General features: G+C 36.1%; 1 protein-coding gene across 3 annotated transcripts in view; it reads left to right on the top strand.

Moving 5' to 3' along the window:
* LOC150083001 (pyridoxal-dependent decarboxylase domain-containing protein 1) overlaps nucleotides 1-21,599 on the top strand; it is a 395,987-nt gene that overhangs the window by 250,067 nt on the left and 124,321 nt on the right. For all 3 annotated transcript variants that reach the window (XM_090377732.1, XM_090377731.1, XM_090377730.1), the window contains exon 17: nucleotides 4,114-4,226. In XM_090377732.1, the coding sequence (XP_090233858.1) occupies nucleotides 4,114-4,226 (113 nt within the window). The remainder of the gene's footprint in view (nucleotides 1-4,113; nucleotides 4,227-21,599) is intronic.

Genomic DNA, 21,599 nt, shown 5'->3' with positions numbered 1-21,599 from the left:
TTCTCTTGGGTACCATTCTGTTATTTTCTTAGTCCATCTGTCATCATGTCTTTGAGCAATGTGTCCTGCTCAAGACCATTTTAGTTCTTTAGTTTTGATAAGAATGTCCTTTACTTGAGTTTGCTGCCTAATCCATGTGTTTCTCTTCTTATCTAACAGTCTGATTCCCAATATAATTTGTTCCACTCTTCGCTGTGTAGTTCTCAGCTTCTCTTCCAGGGGAGTATACATTGGTTCATTATTTTACATTTCAGACAAACTGGGATATTGCTCTTCAGTATGTGACTATATTTCCTGAATGCTATCCATCCAAAATTTATTCTTCTCTTGACTTCCAGCCATTTATCATTATTACAGCTAATAACTTGTCCTAGATAAGTATATGACTGAACCTTTTCAATTACTGCTCCTTCAATCATTATTTCTCTTTCTGTGGCATACTTGTTCATCATTACTTTTGTTTTAGCCATATTCATCTTTAGTCCAAAATCCTTACTAACTGTGCATAACTGATTAAGATTTTCCTCTAATTCTTTGGGATTGTGGCTTATGACCACAATATCATCTGCAAACGTAAATGGTTTAGGTACTCTCCGTTCACATTGACTCCTTTCTGCGACCAGTCTAATCTTCTGAAAGCTTTCTCAAGAGCAGCAGTAAACAGCTTCGGAGATATTGTCTCCCCTTGTCGAACTACTTTCTCAATTTTAAATTTCCTACTGTCTTTGTCTAGTCTAATAAAGGAGGTAGAACTCTCATATATTTTCTTAAAAATCATAATATGCGGGGTATCTATGCCTTGTCTTTCCAGTGCCCAAAACATTTCCTTATGCTGTATGGAGTCAAATGCCTTTTCATAATCCACAAATTCCAGGCATGATGTTTTATATTCATTTGCTTTCTCCATTAGCTGTGATATTATGTGAAGGTGATCCATAGTTGAGAATCCTGTCCTAAAGCCAGCTTGCTCTTTTGGTTGATTCTCGTCAAGTATTCTTTCTAATCTGTTAGTAATGACCCTTGTGAACAACTTGTAGATGTGGGATAACAAGCTAATTGGTCTATAATTTCCAATTTCTGATTTATCTCCTTTCTTATGCAGCAAAACTATGATTGCATTATTCCACTGCTTAGGCGTCACACCTTTTCTAATGCACTTTGTGAAGAGCCTTGCCAGTTTTTGTGTTATGTCTCTTCCTCCCAATTTTAACAACTCTACAGTAACTTCATCTTCCCCCGAGGCTTTCTGATTCTTCATTTTCTTCAATGCATGTTCTACCTCATCAGGAAGAATATCGGGTATGTCGTATGTGTTGCTACTTTGCAATCCATCTTCCCCACTGCTGGCATCATTCCCTCCCTCCTTGTATAATTCTCTATAGTAGTCTTCTGCTATTTGAATTATGCCTTCTCTGCTGTTTATAAGTACACCATCGCTATTCTTCAGTTTCAGTATCATTTGTCTTTCTGTATTACTGCTCATGGCTGCTGATTTAATTCCTTTGTTTTCCCTTAATGCTTGTTCTACTTCTCTTGTGTTAAATCTTCTTATGTCCTCTCCGAGTCTTTTTCTAATGGCTTTGCATAACTCAGTATACTCAATTTTCTCCCTGTCAGTGTTTTCCTTGCTCCTCATTTGTCGTCTTCGATTCATCATGACAAGCGTTTCTTGACTAATTTTTTCTTCTTTGGATTTATTTTTCCTTATAGGTTTCTTGGGCTTTATCACTTCCAGAAAGTTGTAATATTCCTCATCAATATCTTGGTTCTGAGCAGTCTGCAGAAGCTCAAACTTGTTCTTAAGTTCCAGTACATACTGCTTTTTCTCCTCTTCTGTTATCTCAAAGACCGTTGTATTATTTAATCGAGTCAGTTTTTTCCTTTCCTTTCCTACATCTATATCAAGTGTACATCTTACCATTCTGTGATCACTTCCAACATTTACCTTATTCAGGACGGTAACATCATTCACAATATATCTTCTGTTAGTGAGGATGAAGTCGATTTCATTAGTTGTTAATCCATTTGGACTCTTCCATGTCCACTTTCTGTTCACCCTTTTCTTGAAAAAAGTGTTCATTACTGACAGGCCTTGAGAGTCTGCAAATTCCACAAGTCTTTCAACTCTTTCATTTCTTTCACCAATTCCAAAATTTTCTATAGTTACCCTTTCTGCGCTGTTTTGTCTTTTTCCAACCTTAGCATGGAAATCCCCCATAATAATAGTGTAGTGGGTTTTCTGTTCATCTAGAAGACTCAATTTTGGTGTACATTTCTTCAACCTCTTCATCATCATGGCTCGATGTTGGTGCATAAATCATTATAACCTGTAGCTTGTACCTCTTAGAAATCTTGAGTCTTGACACCCTTGGTGATGTACTTTTGAATTCCAAAATGTTGTTTTTAAAATCTTTATGGACCAGAAACCTAACTCCACCTTCACTCCTTTCACTGTTTCCATTAGTGTACAGCAGATTTCCACTTGATAAACTTATAAGTGATTCATTTCTTCTTCTTGTTTCAGCCAAACCGATGATATTCCAATTCACATTTTCTAATTCCTTTTCCAGCTCTAATATCCTGTCTTCACCGATGAGTGATCTTACGTTATAACAGGCCAAGTTAAGTTTCCGTGTATGGCAGCCTGGTCATACCCAGAGATTCTTAGCACCCTCTGCTTCCACTCTGATCCTCTCGCTGCTGTAAGAGGGGGAGTGAAAGCTGCTGGGGACTGAGGGCCATTTTTTTTGTCGTGCTGTCATATGCTGGAGGGTTTGGTCTTTTCCTCTTCACGCTGACCAGGTGTCTTGAAGAGAACCACTCTACACCTAAGTGACGTAACAGGGCTTACCATCGAGAAGGTGTGCATGAGTGGATTTTAGGGAGGCAGGCTAACCAGACTTCTCCTAAATCTTCTGTATTGGAGAGATATTGGATCCATCAGTGTTTTAGGCTGAGTGTCTGATAACACACAGGATACCTGTTTCCCCCTCTAAGCCCTATTCCTTGTTACTCCACACAAATCATGTTAGTTGCAATTTGTGCATTCCGTTAAAAATTGCTTATGCATGCTTATTGAAATTTATAAAGAAAAGATAAGATTACCTTGGAAACAAATGCCTCTTGAAGCATTTCTGAAGAAGACAACTCCTTGTGCAACAAACCGAGTGCCGAGCCAATAATGAGTGATCAACGAGTATGCATTTAGTCGATGATGAAGAATAAACAATAAATAATTTCTTTATTATTATAATTTGATTGATTTTACAGGCTGCATTTTCCTTTCTTTGGATAAATCAATCATTGTTTAAACATAAACTAATTAGCTAACTAATTTCATTGTTGAGAACGTAACCCCAATTTTTTACATTATGTCTATGGGTAATAAATTCCCGCTTTACGGTTTTGCGCAAGGAACAAATTATCTCGTATAGTCGGGAATTACCTGTATTTCCTGAAAATTGCTATCTACAGAAAATCCAACTTCAAACAAGTATTGGAAAAATGTGTGCATTTATGTGTTAAGTTTTTAAAATATTTTAAAGCTTTTATTGAATTATTAATCACTATTTTTCAATGATATTAAAATAATTACAAACAGTAATCTATGGTACTTTAGTATCCTTCCCTTGCCTGTCACTATGGAGCATATACTATTTGCATTGTGTTTCACAATATCCTTTGTTTGGGGTCACCATAAGAGAGAGAGAGGGGGGGGGGGGAATTAAACCTTTAATTTTCAGTGCATTATTTTGAAATCATTTTAAATTGTTAAAATACGTCTTCGCCAGGTTATTTCTTTATTTCTTTTATTTTATTTTATTTTGTTTATTTATTTATTTTTTCAATAAATTATCAAATTACTAAGTTATTGCATTCAAAGCTGGCTTAAATTTCGGTAATTAAACCTTTTCACTGTAATATGAAATAGATTGTTCTTGTGTTCTTTAATATGAAATAGATTGTTCATCTGATCACGACTTTTTTTTTTTTTTTTTTTTTCAAATGCAAAATTTTCATGGACTGAATTTTTATATTCATGTGATATATATATATTGGCATGTTACCTATTCAATCAGTTGTAAAATTTATAAAATGTACCATTCTTTACAGGATATATTAAATGCTACAGTACGGCAGAAAGATACTTTTTATAAGCTGCTTCAAAATCAGAAGAATCTTCAATTAGTAGAAATTTCTAATTGGGCAGGACTAGGGGGAGTCAGGTATGTTATCATTTTATGAGCATTCAAGACAAAAATTTAAATTTTCTGTTTATGCACAGAATTACATAGCAGAAATCTGTGTGCAAGGTGATATTTGCTTTTAAATGAGAGCAATGATATGTGGGCTGAGAAAGTTAAGCGAATAGTACACATAAATACAGTTTATTGAAGTACATTGTTTCTTTCCTTTTTATTGATATATATATATATATATATATAGTGATTATTATGGATTGTGTAACATATTTCATTTAATTTAAAAAAAAAAAAAGAAAAAAAAGGTCAGTAATATATAGACTAAGAATGCATTGTGAAATGTAAATACAGTTTATTTAAGTACATTTAAGTGATAAAATGAAATGAGTTCTTGTTTTCCTAAGTGCCCTTAAGTGTGTAAGCAAACGTTTTTGAGACCTAAGTGACATTTCGTGACGGTGATTGTTACTAGGATTTTTCCATAACAATTAGGACTGTTGTTATGGAAAAATGGCAAGAAAATACTATGAAATGTTTGACTCCACTATGTACATATTTCCAAATTGGAAATAAGCAGGATTAAACCAACATGGGTTTGAGTTCTTTATTACCTTCAAAAAAATTTTCTTAAATAAAAGTGAAATGAAAGAATATGGTATGCTTGTTGTAAATAATGTCATGAAAAAAGAAAATAATTAATTGTATATGAGAAATATGCTCATAGAAGAGCCAAAAGAAAGAAAAATTTGTATTAGTAGTGACAAATGATGCAAGGAAACAAACTTATACAGCATCAACCAAAAAAAACTACCCACCTCATCTGTTCATCTCCTCGAATAATTTATACTAAAAAAAAAATTCCGACATCCCTGACATAAATAACGAAACAAAATTTATCATTTTGCGCTGGAACGGAACACAACAATCGACGCGACGCACTAAAACAAACTAAACATTTGGTCTCTCTCTTTTTTTAAATTTTATTTGGCGTCTTGAAGTGTCCTGGTTAATCGAGAGTCTGCTGTATATAATATCAAAATTATTTTTTGCATCCATTTCATTTGTGACCACATCAGAGTATCCAATCAGATTGGTCAGACAAGACCTCCCCTTAACAAACCCATGCTGTGTCTGAAATATTACTGCGGTCTTGCCTAGGTGATTCTGTATCACCTCTTTAACCAGTGGCTCCATTATTTTCCCCGGAATAGAAGTTAAACTCAGTTCTATAATTATTTGTGTCACCCTTTGAACTCCCTTTGTGAACTGGGGATACATTTGCACATCTCCAGTTCATGGGGTCCTCCCCTGAATCTAAGGATGCTCTCATAATTATGACTAAGGATTTGTTTACTTCCTTTGCTGCCTCCTTTAATATAACTGGATAGATCCCCTCCACCCCAGGTGCCCTTTTTATGTTTAACTTCAACAATTTCTCCTCCACTCTGCTCTCAGTTATTACAAAATCACTTAGCTTCCTGTTAGAGTTTGATAAACTTCTGGCATTCCCCTCCTTGAATAACTCCTCTTGTGAATGTAGATGCAAAATACTTATTCAGTTTATCAGCTATTTGAGCAGGATCATCAATAGTTGAGCCATTTGTGTTAAGTGACATAGCATACCGTACAATCCTAACCACATACTCAATACTCTTAATCTTTTTCTCGTGAACAACCCTTGATACCTGGTCAAGGTTGATGGTCCTCTAGGTTCTTCAGTGGAGCCTCTCTCCCATGGTTATTCTCAGCCTACTAATCCAAGTGACTAATAGATGTAGGAGACCAGTGGCAGCGGTGGACGAATGAGAGAGGGTGGAGTGAGGAGATTTTGAGCTGCAGAGGATCGAAGGGGGGAGATTCCAAATAGCTCTGAGACTAAGGAATTGTACAGTGAACAATTAGGACAGCTGAAAGGAGGGGTGGTTGAGGCAGTCAAAATCTGGATTGTGTCATGGAGGGTAGGTGGGGTGTTGGTTGGCAGGGTGGTGGAGAGTGAAAGGGACCTGGGGTGGTTGTGTGGTCAGACATGAAATTCTCTGAACAGTGCAGACGTGCTGCCGGGACAGCTCATGGGGTTTTGTTGGTGATATGCAGAAACTTTGCTGGTAGGAGGTGATTGTCCCTTTTTAGGCCTTGGTTAGGCCACATTTTGAGTACTGTATACAGGTCTGGAGGCCTCACTTTAGGAATGATGTAGATTTTCTGGAATGGGTGCAGAGAATTGCAACTAGATTGGTGAAGGGGACAAAATGGTGCTCTTACCTAGAAAGGCTGCATATCTGCAAATTTCAGCATCTCGAGGCCAGACATCTACGGGGAGATCTGATCGAGCTGTTTAAAGCCTTGAGTAAGCGGAATGTTGCCTTGACGGGCCTTTAAAGCCTCAAGTAAGCTGAATATTGATGGTATTCTTCCACTTGCTGAGACTACACACAAGTATAATTTCAAGTTGAAGAAGGATGGGTTGTAGGATAGATATGCAGAAGTTTGCCTTCAGCTAACAGGTGGTTGATTTTTGGAACAGGCTTCCATTTGTTGTTGTGGAAGTGGATGGGTTAAATAAATTCAAAGGAGAACCCAACAAATTCTTAGAAGGTATGGATGGGTAAACTGTACTTTTTTTTTTTTTTTTTTTTTATGCTGATGCTATATTGTTTTCTTGCATCATTTGCCATTACTACTACTGCTAAATCTATGTGGTTTCAATTAGTCTCTGTGATTGGAAAAATGAGACATATATTTGATCCCAGTTCCATTACCACCTGCAGTCTACCAACTAAATACCCCACTTAGTACTGTATACAGTACTCAAAATGTGGCCTAACCAAGGCCTTATACAAAGGGATAGTCACCTTCTGCTGGCGGGGTTTCTGTGTATCACTGACGGGACCCCATGAGTTGTCCTGGCAGCGTGTCTGCACTGTTCAGAGAGTTTCATGTCTGACTGCACAATTGCCCCCAGTTCTTTTTCATTCTCTACTGCCCTGCCAACTGATGCCCCACTTACTTTTCATGACATAGTCCGGATTTTGATTGCCTCAACCACTTCTCCTCAGCTGTCCTAATTGTTTGCTGTACAATTCAGGCGCCTCCGTAGCCAGGTGGGCAGGAGCAGCAGTGCGTAGCACACGCTTCTTGATTAGACCGGGGTTCGAGCCTGTGCCCACCAAATACGGAGGATGCGGAAAGGTCAGGGAATGACCACCGCATATCTCCGGAGCAATATGGCCTTAGTTGCTAATGCTCCTAAAAAACCAAATAACTCCTCTAATAATTTATATAATCCTTCCTAAATTTATTCACACCACCTTGTTCCACATCAGATGGAGGTTTGTGCTAACAATCAATTACCCTCTGGTTGAAAGCAAATTTTTTGCATATCTCTACTGCAATCATCCTTTTTCAATTTAAATTTATGCCCCCCTTATGTGTTGAGAGAGAGAGAGAGAGAGAGAGAAAGGATGCCATATGTGTAAACAAAGTGGCATTAGCATTTAGTTTACACAATCCATTTAAAGGCTTAAACACTTCTGTCAGGTCTCCTCACAAGTGCCTGGTTTTCAAATGCTGCAATTTACAGAACTGAAGTCACCTTTTGTGTCCCTGTTTCTTGCTGTTTTTCTCCGCAGTTATTACAATAGATCCACATCCTTTTAAAAAGGAGGCTTCGAGACATGTGAAGTACTAAAGATCTGTTCTAACTATTGCTTTATACAATTTTATAATGCCCTCCTTGTTCATGCCTAGATAAATGCTATATTTTATTGACAGAGCTGCTTGAGCTGCCTGTTTGCCCTGCTCAGAGAAGTTCATATAAGACTGTAGAGTTACACCTAAGTATTTTGCATTCTCTTCCTTGAGTGTGGTGTACCACCCATTTGGTAGGTTATTTTGAGATTATTGTTACTCAAAGGCATTACATTGTTTTTATCAATGTTACATTCAATTGGCACTTCTCATCTAATTGGTCTGATTTATCCAGTTACCCTGATTACAGTCTTTGATCACTCTACATATTTTTGTATCATCAGCAAACATAGACAATAATCTTGACATGCCTTTGTCGGTATTGTTAATAAATATTAAAAACACTAAGGGCTTGACACTGAACCTTGAGGGACTCTACTAATAACATTTGTCTGTAAACAGCAGTGACTATTAATAAACACACTCTTTCCTGCCATCTCACAGTCCCTTCATCTACAACAGTAACTTTCCCCAGTGCCACACTGCTCTAGTTTTTAAAACATTCTTTCATGTGGAGCAGTGTCAAAAGTTTTATTGAAATCTACAAGGAGCAGGCACTAACTATTTACCCTACTCATACAAATTTGACTTAGGGAATTGAAACTTGATTGGCAATTTCATCTTTCTCTGTGAATTTACCTTCTATAGCTACTGTATAAAACAGAGCTATGAAGCTTAATACGGTCTACATTGTATTTCAATATTTCTAGAAAAATGAGAGAGGTTTACCTCAATCTGATACGTAGAACACTTCCTAATGACACTCTCCAGCAAATAAACGAATATATTAAAAACAACAGTTAAAAAAATTAAAACAAGTTCAATGCAAATTTTGAAGGGGGAAAAAAAAATTTCCTTCCTAAAGCTGAAAGGGCTTTTAGACCATATTTATTGATCACAGGAATGGAAATTACTGAGTATGTGTGAGCTGGAATTTTAAATAGAGATATTATTTGTCTTCACTCATGTTTGTAAAAGACCGCAATTATTTATCTTTGTGCATGCGTAGAAGACCACGAATCAAAGATTTGTGGTCTTCGTGATAGACGGCAAACGTTAATAGAATTCTCATGTAATTTAATTTCGAAGGTTTTTGCAATTAATAAGTCTAGTATAATTACGTTAGACACTAAGTCCAATGTTGTGTTAATTTTATATTCGTTTATTTTCTGGAGAGTGTCATTAGGAAGTGTTCTACATATCATATTGAGATAAATTTCTCTTATACTTCTATAGCTACTAATTTTTTCCATTTGTGGATAAGCTCATTCAGGCATCTTGAATAGAACTCTTCACTTTGAGCAGAAAACCAGGCTTCCACTTATTAATAGTAGTAGTAGTAGTAGTAGTAGTAGTTGTAATAGTTGCAAGAAAGCGAGCTTATAAAGTATGGCAAAAAAACCCTCCCACATCACCTATCGACATCCCCTCCACTTCATTAACTGCTTGTTCATCAGTCAGAAATCTGCAGCCCTGTAATGGATTCTTCATTTTACGGATTAAAAGTCGGAAAGTAAAAGGTTGTGAGAATAAGGGGGGTGCAGATTTTCAAAGCCACACCTGATTGCAAAGTCCATTGTAAGAGCTGCCTTGTGGGCAACAGCATTGTCAGCTTGGAGGGGAACATTTTTGGATAGCTTTCCATCTTTTCAACTTAGTAGCATCTTTTAACGTTCCTAAGAGGTTTCGGTAGTATGCCCCCACTGATGTTTCCTTTTGGAAAGTAATCTGCACCTTTAGAGTCCCAGAAGACAGGCACTGACTGGTATTAGAGGGTGCTGACTGTCTTTACAAGTTCCAGCTGTGAATTACAAGCTCCAAAAAAGCATGTTTTGCCATTTTATTTCCTTAATTGTCATATTATATTGTACTTTATAAGTAGCTTTATAGTTCTAGTTAATCTCATTATTTTTAATTTAGATTGATTTTTTTTGTAAGTTACTACTTAATATATGTAAAACCGTTGTTTCGTTTGAATCTTGCAACCATTGTTATAATATAGAGTGAGTGGTAGGGAATTCAAATTTTTAATTGTGGTAAATAGGTAAAGCCTAAAACAATGTGCAACTTGTGAAATGTTTGCAGAACTTTCTGGGACAGGACATGATCTAGCTAAGGAGGAGAATGTCTTTGTGTGTGTGCTAGCTGCAGAGTGTGTCAAGAAATTAGGTGCCAACTCAGCGTTCTGATGGGCGTTTATGAGAATTTGAAGAGTCGGGTAGATGCACTTGAAGGTATAAATGGGGGACCCATCAAGTTCTCAGCTGCCAAACTCAACACCAGAGCTCATTCTTGTGCATCAGGCAACACAGCGGCAATCTCCAAGGCAGAATGCTCTGATCCCACAGGAATTAGTTATTGTTGATGACTTTATTGTCAGGGAGATGGATAATATACTGTGTAAAAAGGATAGGTGGAATAGGACCAGGGTATGTCTGCCAGGGACAAAAGTTGATGTTGTTAGAGCAGATATCTTTTAAGGGCACAAAGGGTGATATTGTTGTACACGTTGGCATTAATGACATTAAGAGTAGGAGATCTGCAGATGAGCTTAACAAGTGCAGGTCACTGTTGAAAAAAAGTTGAGTTAGGGTTAAATTTGAAAGTGTCTGCAATTCTGCCCAGACACGATAGGAGGGAGTACATGATGAGAGCCTTGTCAATTGATTCAGCCCTGGAGAGATTGTGCAAGGCTCATGGGGTGGAATTTTTCTCAGCGTGATCTGTGCTTGTTAACAGGAGAGACTGCTTCTACAGGGGTGGGATACTCTTAAAAAGAAGGGATGCAAGAGTGTTTGCTGATGCTATCAAGGCAGTGTTTGGTGGGTCGGAAAACTGCTAGCTTGGGGGGGATTCACAGACTAAAAGGTTAACAGTAGCCACAGGCAGAGCTGAAAGTGATTATTATACTGCTTCTATTAGAATTAGCAGCGGCTTCGAAGGCTGTGTGTTGGGGATTTCAGGGACAGGTGGGAGTCATCACGAAACAAATAAATACATGGGCTGCATTAAGCTAACTAAGAATAAGAATAGGTGCATGTATACTTGCATATACACCAATGCTAGGAGTATAGTAAATAAATTTGATGAATTTGCAGTGCTGGTCAAGACATCGAAGGCGGATATTGTCGGGATATCACAGACGTGGTGTCACACACAGATATAAGCAGTGCAGAATTTAAATATGGGGAGTACAATGTGTACAGAAAGGATAAATAGGATGGGAAGAGGGGTTATGCTGTTAATTAAGAAAAACATAAAGTCTAAGGAAGTGCATCTAGCTGACATAGATGAACAGTCCAATGTTGAGTCAGTTTGGTGTGACATAAGCTCTGGGAAATCAAAAATGAGAGTAGGAGTGTGTTATAGGCCTAATGACTGTAATGGGTACAACAAACAATTGTACAGAGAAATACAATGAGCCAGTAAATCAAATTGTATTATAATGGGTGATTTTTAACTTCCCAGATATTGACTGGAACTTGTTGTTTGGTCACTCGCACACTAGCAAGACTTTTGTGGATTTATTGGATGATTGTTTTCTGCAGCAGCAGCAGCATGTTCAAGAGGCAACTAGAGAGGATAATACTCTTGATCTGGTTATCAGCAGTGATTATTCGATCATTAAAGAATTTTCAGATGAAGAACCTATAGGTGGCACTGATCACAGTGTACTGATGTGGGATTTACTTAAAGATATAATTACCATCAGAGATAAAGGGGGGGATTTTTGCTTTCATAAAGGTGACCACTGGTCTCAGACAGTTTTTAAATTCTGTATAGTGGAAAAAAACTGATGATGATGTTACCAACAGCAAATTCTAAATGGGAAGCATTCAAGGAATTAATTGTGGAAGCTGCTGGGCTTTTTCATACTGATTAAGAAATATTTTTCAAGGTTTAGGCCTAAATGGATATCAGATGAACTAATGAGTGGAAGAGAAGAAAAATGCATGGGATGCATATAAATTATCAGGCAACACAGAAGCCTATGGCAGATATAAGCTAGTCTGGAATCAAGTCACAAAGGAGATAGGTAAGCGAAGGCAGATTATGTGAAATCTTTGGAAAAAGGTGCTAAGAAAAACAGCAAGGTCTTCTTTACATGTATAAACTCTAAAAAGAAGTGGATGAATCAGATTGGTCGACGATATCGATGTTCGACTGTTGATGATCCTACTCTGATATCTGACAAACCGGTGAAGTTTGCAGATGATACAAAGGTTGGCAGGGTTGTTAATGACAGTGTGCTACAACAGGATCTATAAAATTTGGGCAGATGGGCTGAGAAGTAGCAACTTTGACAAATGCAAAATACTGCATATGGGTAGAAGTAACCCCAGAGGAACGTACCAACTGTGTGATACTACACTTAGGGTGTAGACCTGGGAGTGATTTGCAGCCAGATATGAAGTTTTCTGAGCAATGCAGACAGGCTGCCAAAACAAGTCATGAGGTATTGTCAGTGATATACAGATATTATGTTAGCAGGAAAAGGGAGGTGATTATCCCTTTTTATATAGAGCAATGGTCAGGCCACAGTACTGCATAGGTCTTGAGGCCTCATTTTAGGAAGTAGAGTTGCTTGAGCATGTACAGAAAAGGGCAACAAGATTGATGATGGGAATGAAGGGGTCCTCTTACCAAGTATGGCTTAAGTTCTGCAAATTGCAGTGGCTGGAGACTAGGCACCTGCAAGGTGATCTGATTGAGGTGTACAAGGCATTGAATGGGTTGAGCATGCTGAATTCTGATGGAATTCTTCCTCTTGCTCAGATTACAAACCCGAGGGGGCATAAATTCAAATTGAAGAAAGACAGTTGTAGAATAGACGTGCAGAAATTTGCTTTTAGCCAGCAGGTGGTTAATTACTGGAACAAACTTCCATCTATTATTGTGGAAGTTGATAGCTTAAATAAATTCAAGGAGGAATTGGACAAACGTTTAGAGGTAATATTTGTGTGAATTTTTTTTTTTTTTTTTTTTTTTTTTGGCTGATACTACATAATCTCATATGCTAGCTTTCTTTCATCACATGCCTCTACCGCTAATTTTATTTAAAAAAAAAAGCCCTTTGAGTAATAGAATTTTCAAAAAACTTTGTAATAAGATGGTGAGTGTCCGTGAAAATCTTTTATATCACACAGCGGTATGTTGGTTATCGCACAGTAAAGTTCTCAGAAGAGTTGAACTCAAAGATGAATTACGGATTTTTCTTTTCGAAAAAGAGAAAGTGGTTGTCGGTAGTGTGTTACCTCGCAGACATTTTCGAAAAAGTGAACACTCTTAATCTCTCTCTCCAAGGTAAAGGCGATGTTTTAAGCATGTGCGAGAAGGTAACTGCTTTTAGAAAAAAACTTGCACTCTACAGAGAGCAGTTTGGAAATGTTTCCACCATTAAGTGAATTTTTGTCGAAAATGATTTGAATATATCACGATACTTGGCCACTTACACAACGATACTTGGTCACTTACAAAAATTGGAAACAGAATTTTAAAATTTTTTTGGAAATATGTCAAATGAAGAATAACAATGTGTTTTGAGTCCATTTGTTGATGCCTATAAAGATTCAACACCAGCCGATCACTGCCCAAGAACAGCTGATTGACATTAGGGAAGATGGAAATTTATGAGCTGAATTTCACAAAAAACCTTTTCATAATTTCTGGATGGGTTTTGAAAAATGAGTATCCTGATTTGGCAAGCAGAGCAATGCAATCCTTCCATTTTGATCAACTTACCTATATGAGGTGACTTTCTCTGCTATAACTATTATTAAAACCACGTTTAGAAAAAAACTTAACTTGGAACTAGATCTTTGGGTAGCCGTGTCCCAAAATATGAAACCAAGATATACAGCAATAATGAAAAATATTCAAACACATTGTTCCCACTAAAAAGTGCTGTTGATTTGATTTATACCACTTAGAACTTTAATTTAAAATTTGTTTGTTTTGTATTTTTGCATCGAATTAGATTGTGATCTTTTCAAATCTCTTCAAATGTGATTTTATATATGTGATTCTAGATATAATGCATACCATGTGAATTATTTATAAATAAAACAAATAGTATTATATTACATTTACTGCGCTTGTTACATTAATGATTTCATATAATTTTGCACTTGAAGTTCAATTTAATTTTGTTTTGTATTTTTTTATCTGTGATCTTTTAAAATTAAGTGATTTTGTAAATGTGATTTTAGATTAATGCCTTCCATGTAAATGATTTCTAAATAAAAAAAAAATATTAACCTTGTATATTTAATTTTTTATTCCGGGTTGTGTGCTAGTCCTTTTAAGTTAAATAGTTTGGAGACCACTGCTCTATATAACAAAAGCAGTAATTTAATATGGCAGCAAACACTTTTTTGTGTGTAAAATGAAAATTTTGAGCTGCTGAATTAATTGGCATGCTATAAGAGAAATATTTAAAAAGTATTTGCCATATCACAGAACTTTTCCAATAGAGAGAAATTGGAAATGATTCCATTGTAAGAAGCAGTGGTTAGATTACATCTTGATTATTGCATACAAAATTTTGTTTAAAATGGTAACAGCTCAAAATGCCAACAGGGTCAGAATGCTGACAATGCCAACTGAGCATGTTGTTGTTTTAGATAATGTATCTATATATTATTAAAATGTGCAATGCATTTTTTCAGATGCAAATAATAAGTACAGGAGGTGGACAAAATAATGGAAACACCTGATATGAAAGTAGTAGTTTTTGTGATGGCTGTGTGGCATATTTTTGAACATGCAGTGATAATTTATTTATTTATTTATTTTTTTTTTTTGTTTGTTTCTTGCATGTAGTACTTTGAATGAAAGATAGTAAACGCTGATATTCATTTAGAGATGATATAAAAAAGTAAATGAAGAAAATGACTATCTGTTTGAATTCCAAAGAGGTCAAATCGGTCGTGCATGTTTTGTAGTGGGCATCAGTGACTAAAAATGCTGATTTGTTTAATGTATCCAGAGCAACTGTATTGAAAGTGATGTGTGCATTCACTATGTGTGAAAAAACAAAATCTGAATTGTAGTAGAAAATTAAAGCCTACCGAAAGAGAACACCAGACACTGAAAAGGATTATAGCCTGAAAACAAAAAAATACTATCTCAGAAATAACTGCAGAACTTAATTTGAGTCTCAGCAATCCAGTTGCTTGCAAAACAGTTTGGCAAGAAGTTCATATAGCTGAAATTTATTGCGGAGCTGCTATTGCGACACTACTCGTTACTGAAGGTGATGCTATAAAGAGGTTCCGGTGGTGTAAGGAGCACAAAAACTGGACACTCGATGATTGTAAACATGTCATATTTTCAGATGAATCATTGTTCATACTTTTTCCAATATCAGTGAGAGATTACGCTTGTTGAATGCCAAAGGAAGTGCATCAACTGTCAAACATGGAAAAGGATCAACAATGGTCAGCAGGAACAACTGTTCTTTTTATTCAGAAAGTTTCCATCTGAAGTTACACATTTATTTTGGTGGACTCACTGTTGTTTTGTTATGGCAAAGAGAGATGTGATACAGAGGTTTGTTGCTGGTGGTGCCAGTTCTACTGAGAATTTTTCTGAAAGCTCCTTGCATTTGAAAACTATGTTAAATTCAGGTGAGTGGATAAATCTTTTCTTAAGTTTTCAGAATTTCACTCATTCTGATCAAGTATTCTTTCTAATCTGTTAGTAATGACCCTTGGGAACAACTTGTAGATGTGGGATAACAAGCTAATTGGTCTATAATTTCCAATTTATGATTTATCACCTTTCTTATGCAGCAAAACTATGATTACATTATTCCACTGCTTAGGCGCCACACCTTTTCTAATGCATTTTGTGAAGAGCCTTGCCAGTTTTTGTGTTATCTCTTCCAATTTTAACAACTCTACAGTAACTTCATCTTCCCCCAGGGCTTTCTGATTCTTCATTTTCTTCAACGCCTGTTCTACCTAATCAGGAAGAATATCGGGTGTGTCGTATGTGTTGCTAATTTGCAATCCATCTTCCCCACTGCTGGCATCATTCCCTCGCTCCTTGTATAATTCTCTGTAGTAGTCTTCTGCTATTTGAATTATGCCTTCTCTGTTCTTTATAAGTACACCATTGCTATTCTTCAGTTTCAGTATCATTCTGTATTACTGCTCATGGCTGCTGATTTAAGGCCTTTGTTTTCCTTTAATGCTTGTTCTACTTATCTTGTGTTAAATCTTCTTATGGGGGTCCGGAAAATTGATTTCCAGCAATTTACCGCCGTGTCAGTTTATCGCATAAACAATTTACCGCCGCGTCAGTTTATCACGTTTTACCGTCTAGAAGCAATGAGATGTGTTTGGTCAAATCATAAAAAGTTATTTTTTGTTTAAGTTTCTGCATTAATCTATGATTAACATATTTTTGGAATTCTATAAACTGTGAGGGAATAGTATGGAAATAAAAAAAAAACAAAAAAACACTTGTATGGAAATATGTAATTTAATAGGTAGATTACGTATTTTAATAGTTACATGTATCACAAAAATAGTCAAAAAATCCATTATTTGAACAATATAACAATTGGTTAATTTTAAACTAAACTAATTATAACATTAGGTATGTCATAGTACACTGCAAAAATTCAAAATGAATGTTTATGCAATCTTCAGAATCAGTCACGTTGGGATAATTAATTACTAAGAAACTGTAATATTTACAACACGGTATGTAAATTATTAATAAGAAATATTATGCGCTATACCTCTTAGATAATCAACAATATCACCCCGTTCATCGTATGCGCTAACAAGCCTTTTAATTCGTAAATCACAATTGCGATACTTCTTTTTTTTTGTCGCCCGGATCACTTCCACTTAAGTTAAAGGAATTAAGTAAGTACCTACCTAATTCCAATTTTGGAAAATAACAGGCAATTAAATTAAAGCACCTGGAATGGTATGTATTTCTAGGAAATGTATACCTAGCATATAACTTCCATTTTTAATTGCACTTAATTCTTAAATAACACCTATAGAAAAGCCATATTTTCAATTTAAAATGACCAATAAATTTATATAAATTATATGTATTGCCTGGCGATAAAATATGCTAGCAATCATTTGTAGGGTATAAATTGTTTATAAATTAAATTTTCTTAAACTTTCGGTGATAAACTTTCCTCGACTAAGTCTAGGAAAGTTTATCGCCCGCAATTCATCGCCAGCAATTAATCGCTAGCAGTTTACCGCCGCGTCAGTTTATCACATAAACAATTTATAGCCTACAAATATCGCCAGGCAATACATATAATTTATATAAATTTATTTTTTAACTTAAGTAGCATGTTTTAGGGAAGTGGGGGTTGGGTGTGCCGATTAGGGAGGTACTTATATATTTATAATCTCTTACAATCACAACATTTTCTTATTTTGAGTTTATTTTTCATCCTTTTGAGTTTGTGAACGCATCATGTCAGTGGAATTTTTGAAATCAGAAAAAGGAAAACCGAAATTGTGCTTTAGTGGGCATTTGTTTCATAAAGACAGGCAAAATGAAACAAAAATTCATTGGAAGTGTCAAAATTACCAAAAAACCAAATGTGCCGCTCAATTTACTATCGTAAATAACACCATCGTTAAAACATGGAAGGAGCACAATCATTGTGGAGACTCAGCAGGAGTTGAGGCAGCACAACTTCTTGATACCATTCGAACTTATGCAGAAACAACAAATAATATGCCTCATAGTATTATTTCAAATGTTTCGAGAATCTGTAGCCAAGCAGCAGCCCCTAAGCTTCCAAGTACAATGAAACGAACGATCCGAAATATAAGAAATCGAAATTTTGATGGCCCAGTTCTTCCAACGCATCGTAGAGACATAGTTTTTACAGAAGAATATAAAACATCGTGCAATGGAGAATTGTTTCTACAATTTGATTCTGGACCTGAGGACAATCGTATGTTAATTTTCAGTACGAAAAGAAATTTGCAGTTGTTAGCACGAAGTGAACACTGGTATGCCGATGGGACTTTCAAAACAAAACTGTTCCCTTACTTTTTTATCAGCTGTATACGATACATGGATTCAAGGACCAAATATCGCTTCCATTAGTTTATGCATTATTGCCTAACAAGTCTGAGGAAACGTATGTATCTCTACTACAGCAGTTGAAAGTATTGGAACCAGCTATGTCCCCTCAATCAATAACTATAGATTTTGAGACGGTCAAATCATAAAATAACTTTTTATGATTTGACCAAAACACATTGCTTCTAGACGGCAAAACGCGATAAACTGACGTGGCGGTGAATTGCTGGCGATCAATTTTCCTAGACTCCTTATGTCCTCTCTGAGCCTCTTTCTAATGACTTTGCATAACTCAGTATACTCAGTTTTCTCCTTGTTGGTGTTTATCTTTCTCTTCATTTGTTGCCTTCGGTTCATCATTACAAGTGTTTCTTGACTAATTTTTTCTTCTTTGGATTTCTTTTTCCCTATAGGTTTCTTGGGCTTTATCACTTTCAGAAAGTTGTAATATTTCTTGTCGATATCTTGGTCCTGAGCAGTCTGCAGAAGCTCAAACTTGTTCTTAAGTTCCAGTACATACTGCTCTTTCTCCTTTTCTGTTATCTCAAAGACCTTCATATTATTTACTACAGTCAGTTTTTTCCTTTCCTTTCCTACATCTATATCAAGTGTGCATCTTACCATTCTGTGACCGCTTCTAACATTTACCTTATTCAGGACGGTAACATTCACAGTATATCTTCTGTTAGCGGGAATGAAGTCAATTTCGTTAGTTGTTAATCCATTTGGACTCTTCCATGTCCACTTTCTGTTCACCCTTTTCTTGAAAAAAAGTGTTCATTACTGACAGTCCTTGAGATTCTGCAAATTCCACAAGTCTTTCACCTCTTGTGTGTTCTGTAGTCAGTTTGCTGGATGAAAAAACCCCAGTTTTGGAGAGAAAAAGTATCCTCGCCTGAGATGAACTAACTCAGTGACCTTGTGAAAAAGGCTTATAAAACATTTCTTTCACCAATTTCAAAATTTTCTATATTTCCTCTTTCTGCACTGTTTTGTCTTTTTCCAACCTTGGCATTGAAGTCCCCCCATAATAATAGTGTAGTGGGTTTTCTGCTCATCTAGAAGAATCTCAATTTCGGTGTAAATTGTTTCAACCTCTTCATCATCATGGCTCGATGTTGGTGCATAAATCATTATAACCTTTAGCTTGTACCTCCTAGAAATCTTGATTATTAGTCTTGACACCCTTGATGATTTACTTTTGAATTCCAAAATGTTGTTTGTTATATCTTTATGGACCAGAAACCCAACTCCACCTTCACTCCTTTCACTGTTTCCATTGGTGTACAGCAGATTTCCACTTGATAAACTTATAAGTGATTCATTTCTTCTTGTTTCAGCCAAATCAATGATATCCCAATTCACATTTTCTAGTTCCTTTTACAGCTCTAATATCCTGTCTTCACCGATGAGCAATCTTACGTTATAACAGGCCAAGTTCAGTTTCTGTGCGTGGCAGCCTGGTCGTACCCAGAGATTCTTAGCACCCTCTGCTTCCACTCTGACCTTCTTGCTGCCGTAAGAGGGGGAGTGAAAGCCGCTGGGGACTGAGGGCCATTTGTTTCATCGTGCTGTCATATGCTGGAGGGTTTGGTCTTTTCCTCTTCACGCTGACCAGGCATCTTGAAGAGAACCACTCTACACATTCGTTGCCACCTAAGTGACGTAACAGGGCTTACTATCGAGAAGGTGTGCATGAGTGGATTTTAGGGAGGCAAGCCAACCGGACTTCTCCTAAATCTTCTGTAATAGAAAGATATTGGATCCATCTGTGTTTTAGACTGAGTGTCTGATAACACACAGAATACCTGTTCCCCCTCTAAGTTCCCCTCTATTGGAATTACTGTACTATTAAAAGTTCACTGAATCAGTAAGTGATTGGTTTTAATTTAATCACAAACTTCTGTCTTAAATTCAGTAAATATCTTAAATATAAATGTCCCATTTATGTAATCAGATCTTATGTTTAGGGTTGGTTCCCAGTGTCTAGAAGATGTAAGGTTATTCTGATTCCTAAAGTTCTTAAACTGAGATGTTCTGATTATCATCCAATTTCTGTTTATTCCCCTTTTTTGAAAGTTATGCAGAAGATGTTGAAACCCTTATTGAACCAAGTTTTTGCCTAGCAGTTTGAAAACATCTTCTACTCATGCTTTCATGAGTAGGAGATCAATGGGTACATGTCTTGAACAATTAATAGGGAAAATCTACTTAGTGAAGAATGACTATTTTGGCTTAAATGTGATATTTTTTTGATGAAGCTTCAACACTTGACACTGTGTCTCTCCTTTGTTATAATTTTCATAGTATTGTTTTAATAGTCTGATTTTATTTTGTCAGACATTTCATCTAAGTTCTTCCTGCAGTTCTTCCTGCCATTCTCCAATGTCCCAGATGATAACTAGCTTGAAATTTCTGTTGATATTCTTCAAAGGATCAAGTTTCTTTTTGCATTGCTTTTTGTTCACTATTTTTGGTTCCATTTATGCAAAATAATCTAGATTTTATTTTCTATGCTGGTGATTTTGTTTTTTGTTAGTCAGTGTGCAAACACCATTTGACTTTATCTTCTCTATTATAATCTGACGACTTTTTTTAGCTGTTTTGGTCCAAGGATAAACTTGAAGTCTGTGATATTTATTCTTTCACAAATATCTTTATTTCTTAGTTCTTATGTGGGTTAATAGACAAGTACCTTTCCGTTATTCATAACTTAAGCTCCTTGGAATTGTGTTGGATTTTAAGGTACATTTTAATCTAATGAAAAACCAAAATGCACAACCCAGTTAAAACTGTGTGATATTAGCATTAGCAGAGACATATGATGCAAGAAAGCAAGCTTATGCAGCATCAGCCAGGAAAAAAAAAAAAAAAAAAACTTCCACTTCACCCCTCCATTCGCTCGAAATACCTGTCCAGCTGAGCCTTAAATTTATTTAGGCTATCCACTTCCACAACAAGGGATGGAAGTCTGTTCCACCAACCAACTACCCGCTGGCTAAAGGCAAATTTCCGGACATCTATCCTACATCTGTCTTTCCTCAATTTGAATTTATGCCCTCTCAGGTGATTATTCTGAGCAAGAGGCAGAATCCCATCAGCATTGAGCATGCTCAAACCATTCAAGGCTTTATACACATAAAAAAAAAAAAGCAGCAGGATGAAAACTAAAATACATTTTGTAAGTAAATAAAATTTAATTACTCTACTCTTCATCCTGCTGCTTTTTTTTTTAATGTTCTAATAAGCTAAATGAACTTAATTGTCAAAATCCAAACAGAAGTAAATGGAGAATACATTAGTAGCCTGTTCATTCGCAGGTGGCTGTCTACTTTTTGCCAATTTCTGTACGTATGTGAAGCTTGGAATGGAGAACTGCAGGCAGAATGCATTTGTAAGAACTGCAAATTATAATCATTAGCTTTTTTTTTTAATGGAACATTATTAAAGATTTTGTTGGTAATCTCCATGAGAAATGTTGTTTTGTCTGGATTTCTCATTTGTGTCTTTTTGTTTTATAATTTTAACTAACAGCCAAAGGGGATAAAAAATTAATAGGAATTAAATAATATA

This window comes from Mastigoproctus giganteus, chromosome 7 (assembly GCF_048544385.1).
Source record: "Mastigoproctus giganteus isolate SK-2022 chromosome 7, ASM4854438v1, whole genome shotgun sequence".
In the NCBI taxonomy this organism is placed as follows: Eukaryota; Metazoa; Arthropoda; class Arachnida; order Uropygi; family Thelyphonidae; genus Mastigoproctus; species Mastigoproctus giganteus.
This window is presented reverse-complemented; position numbering and strand designations above follow the sequence as displayed.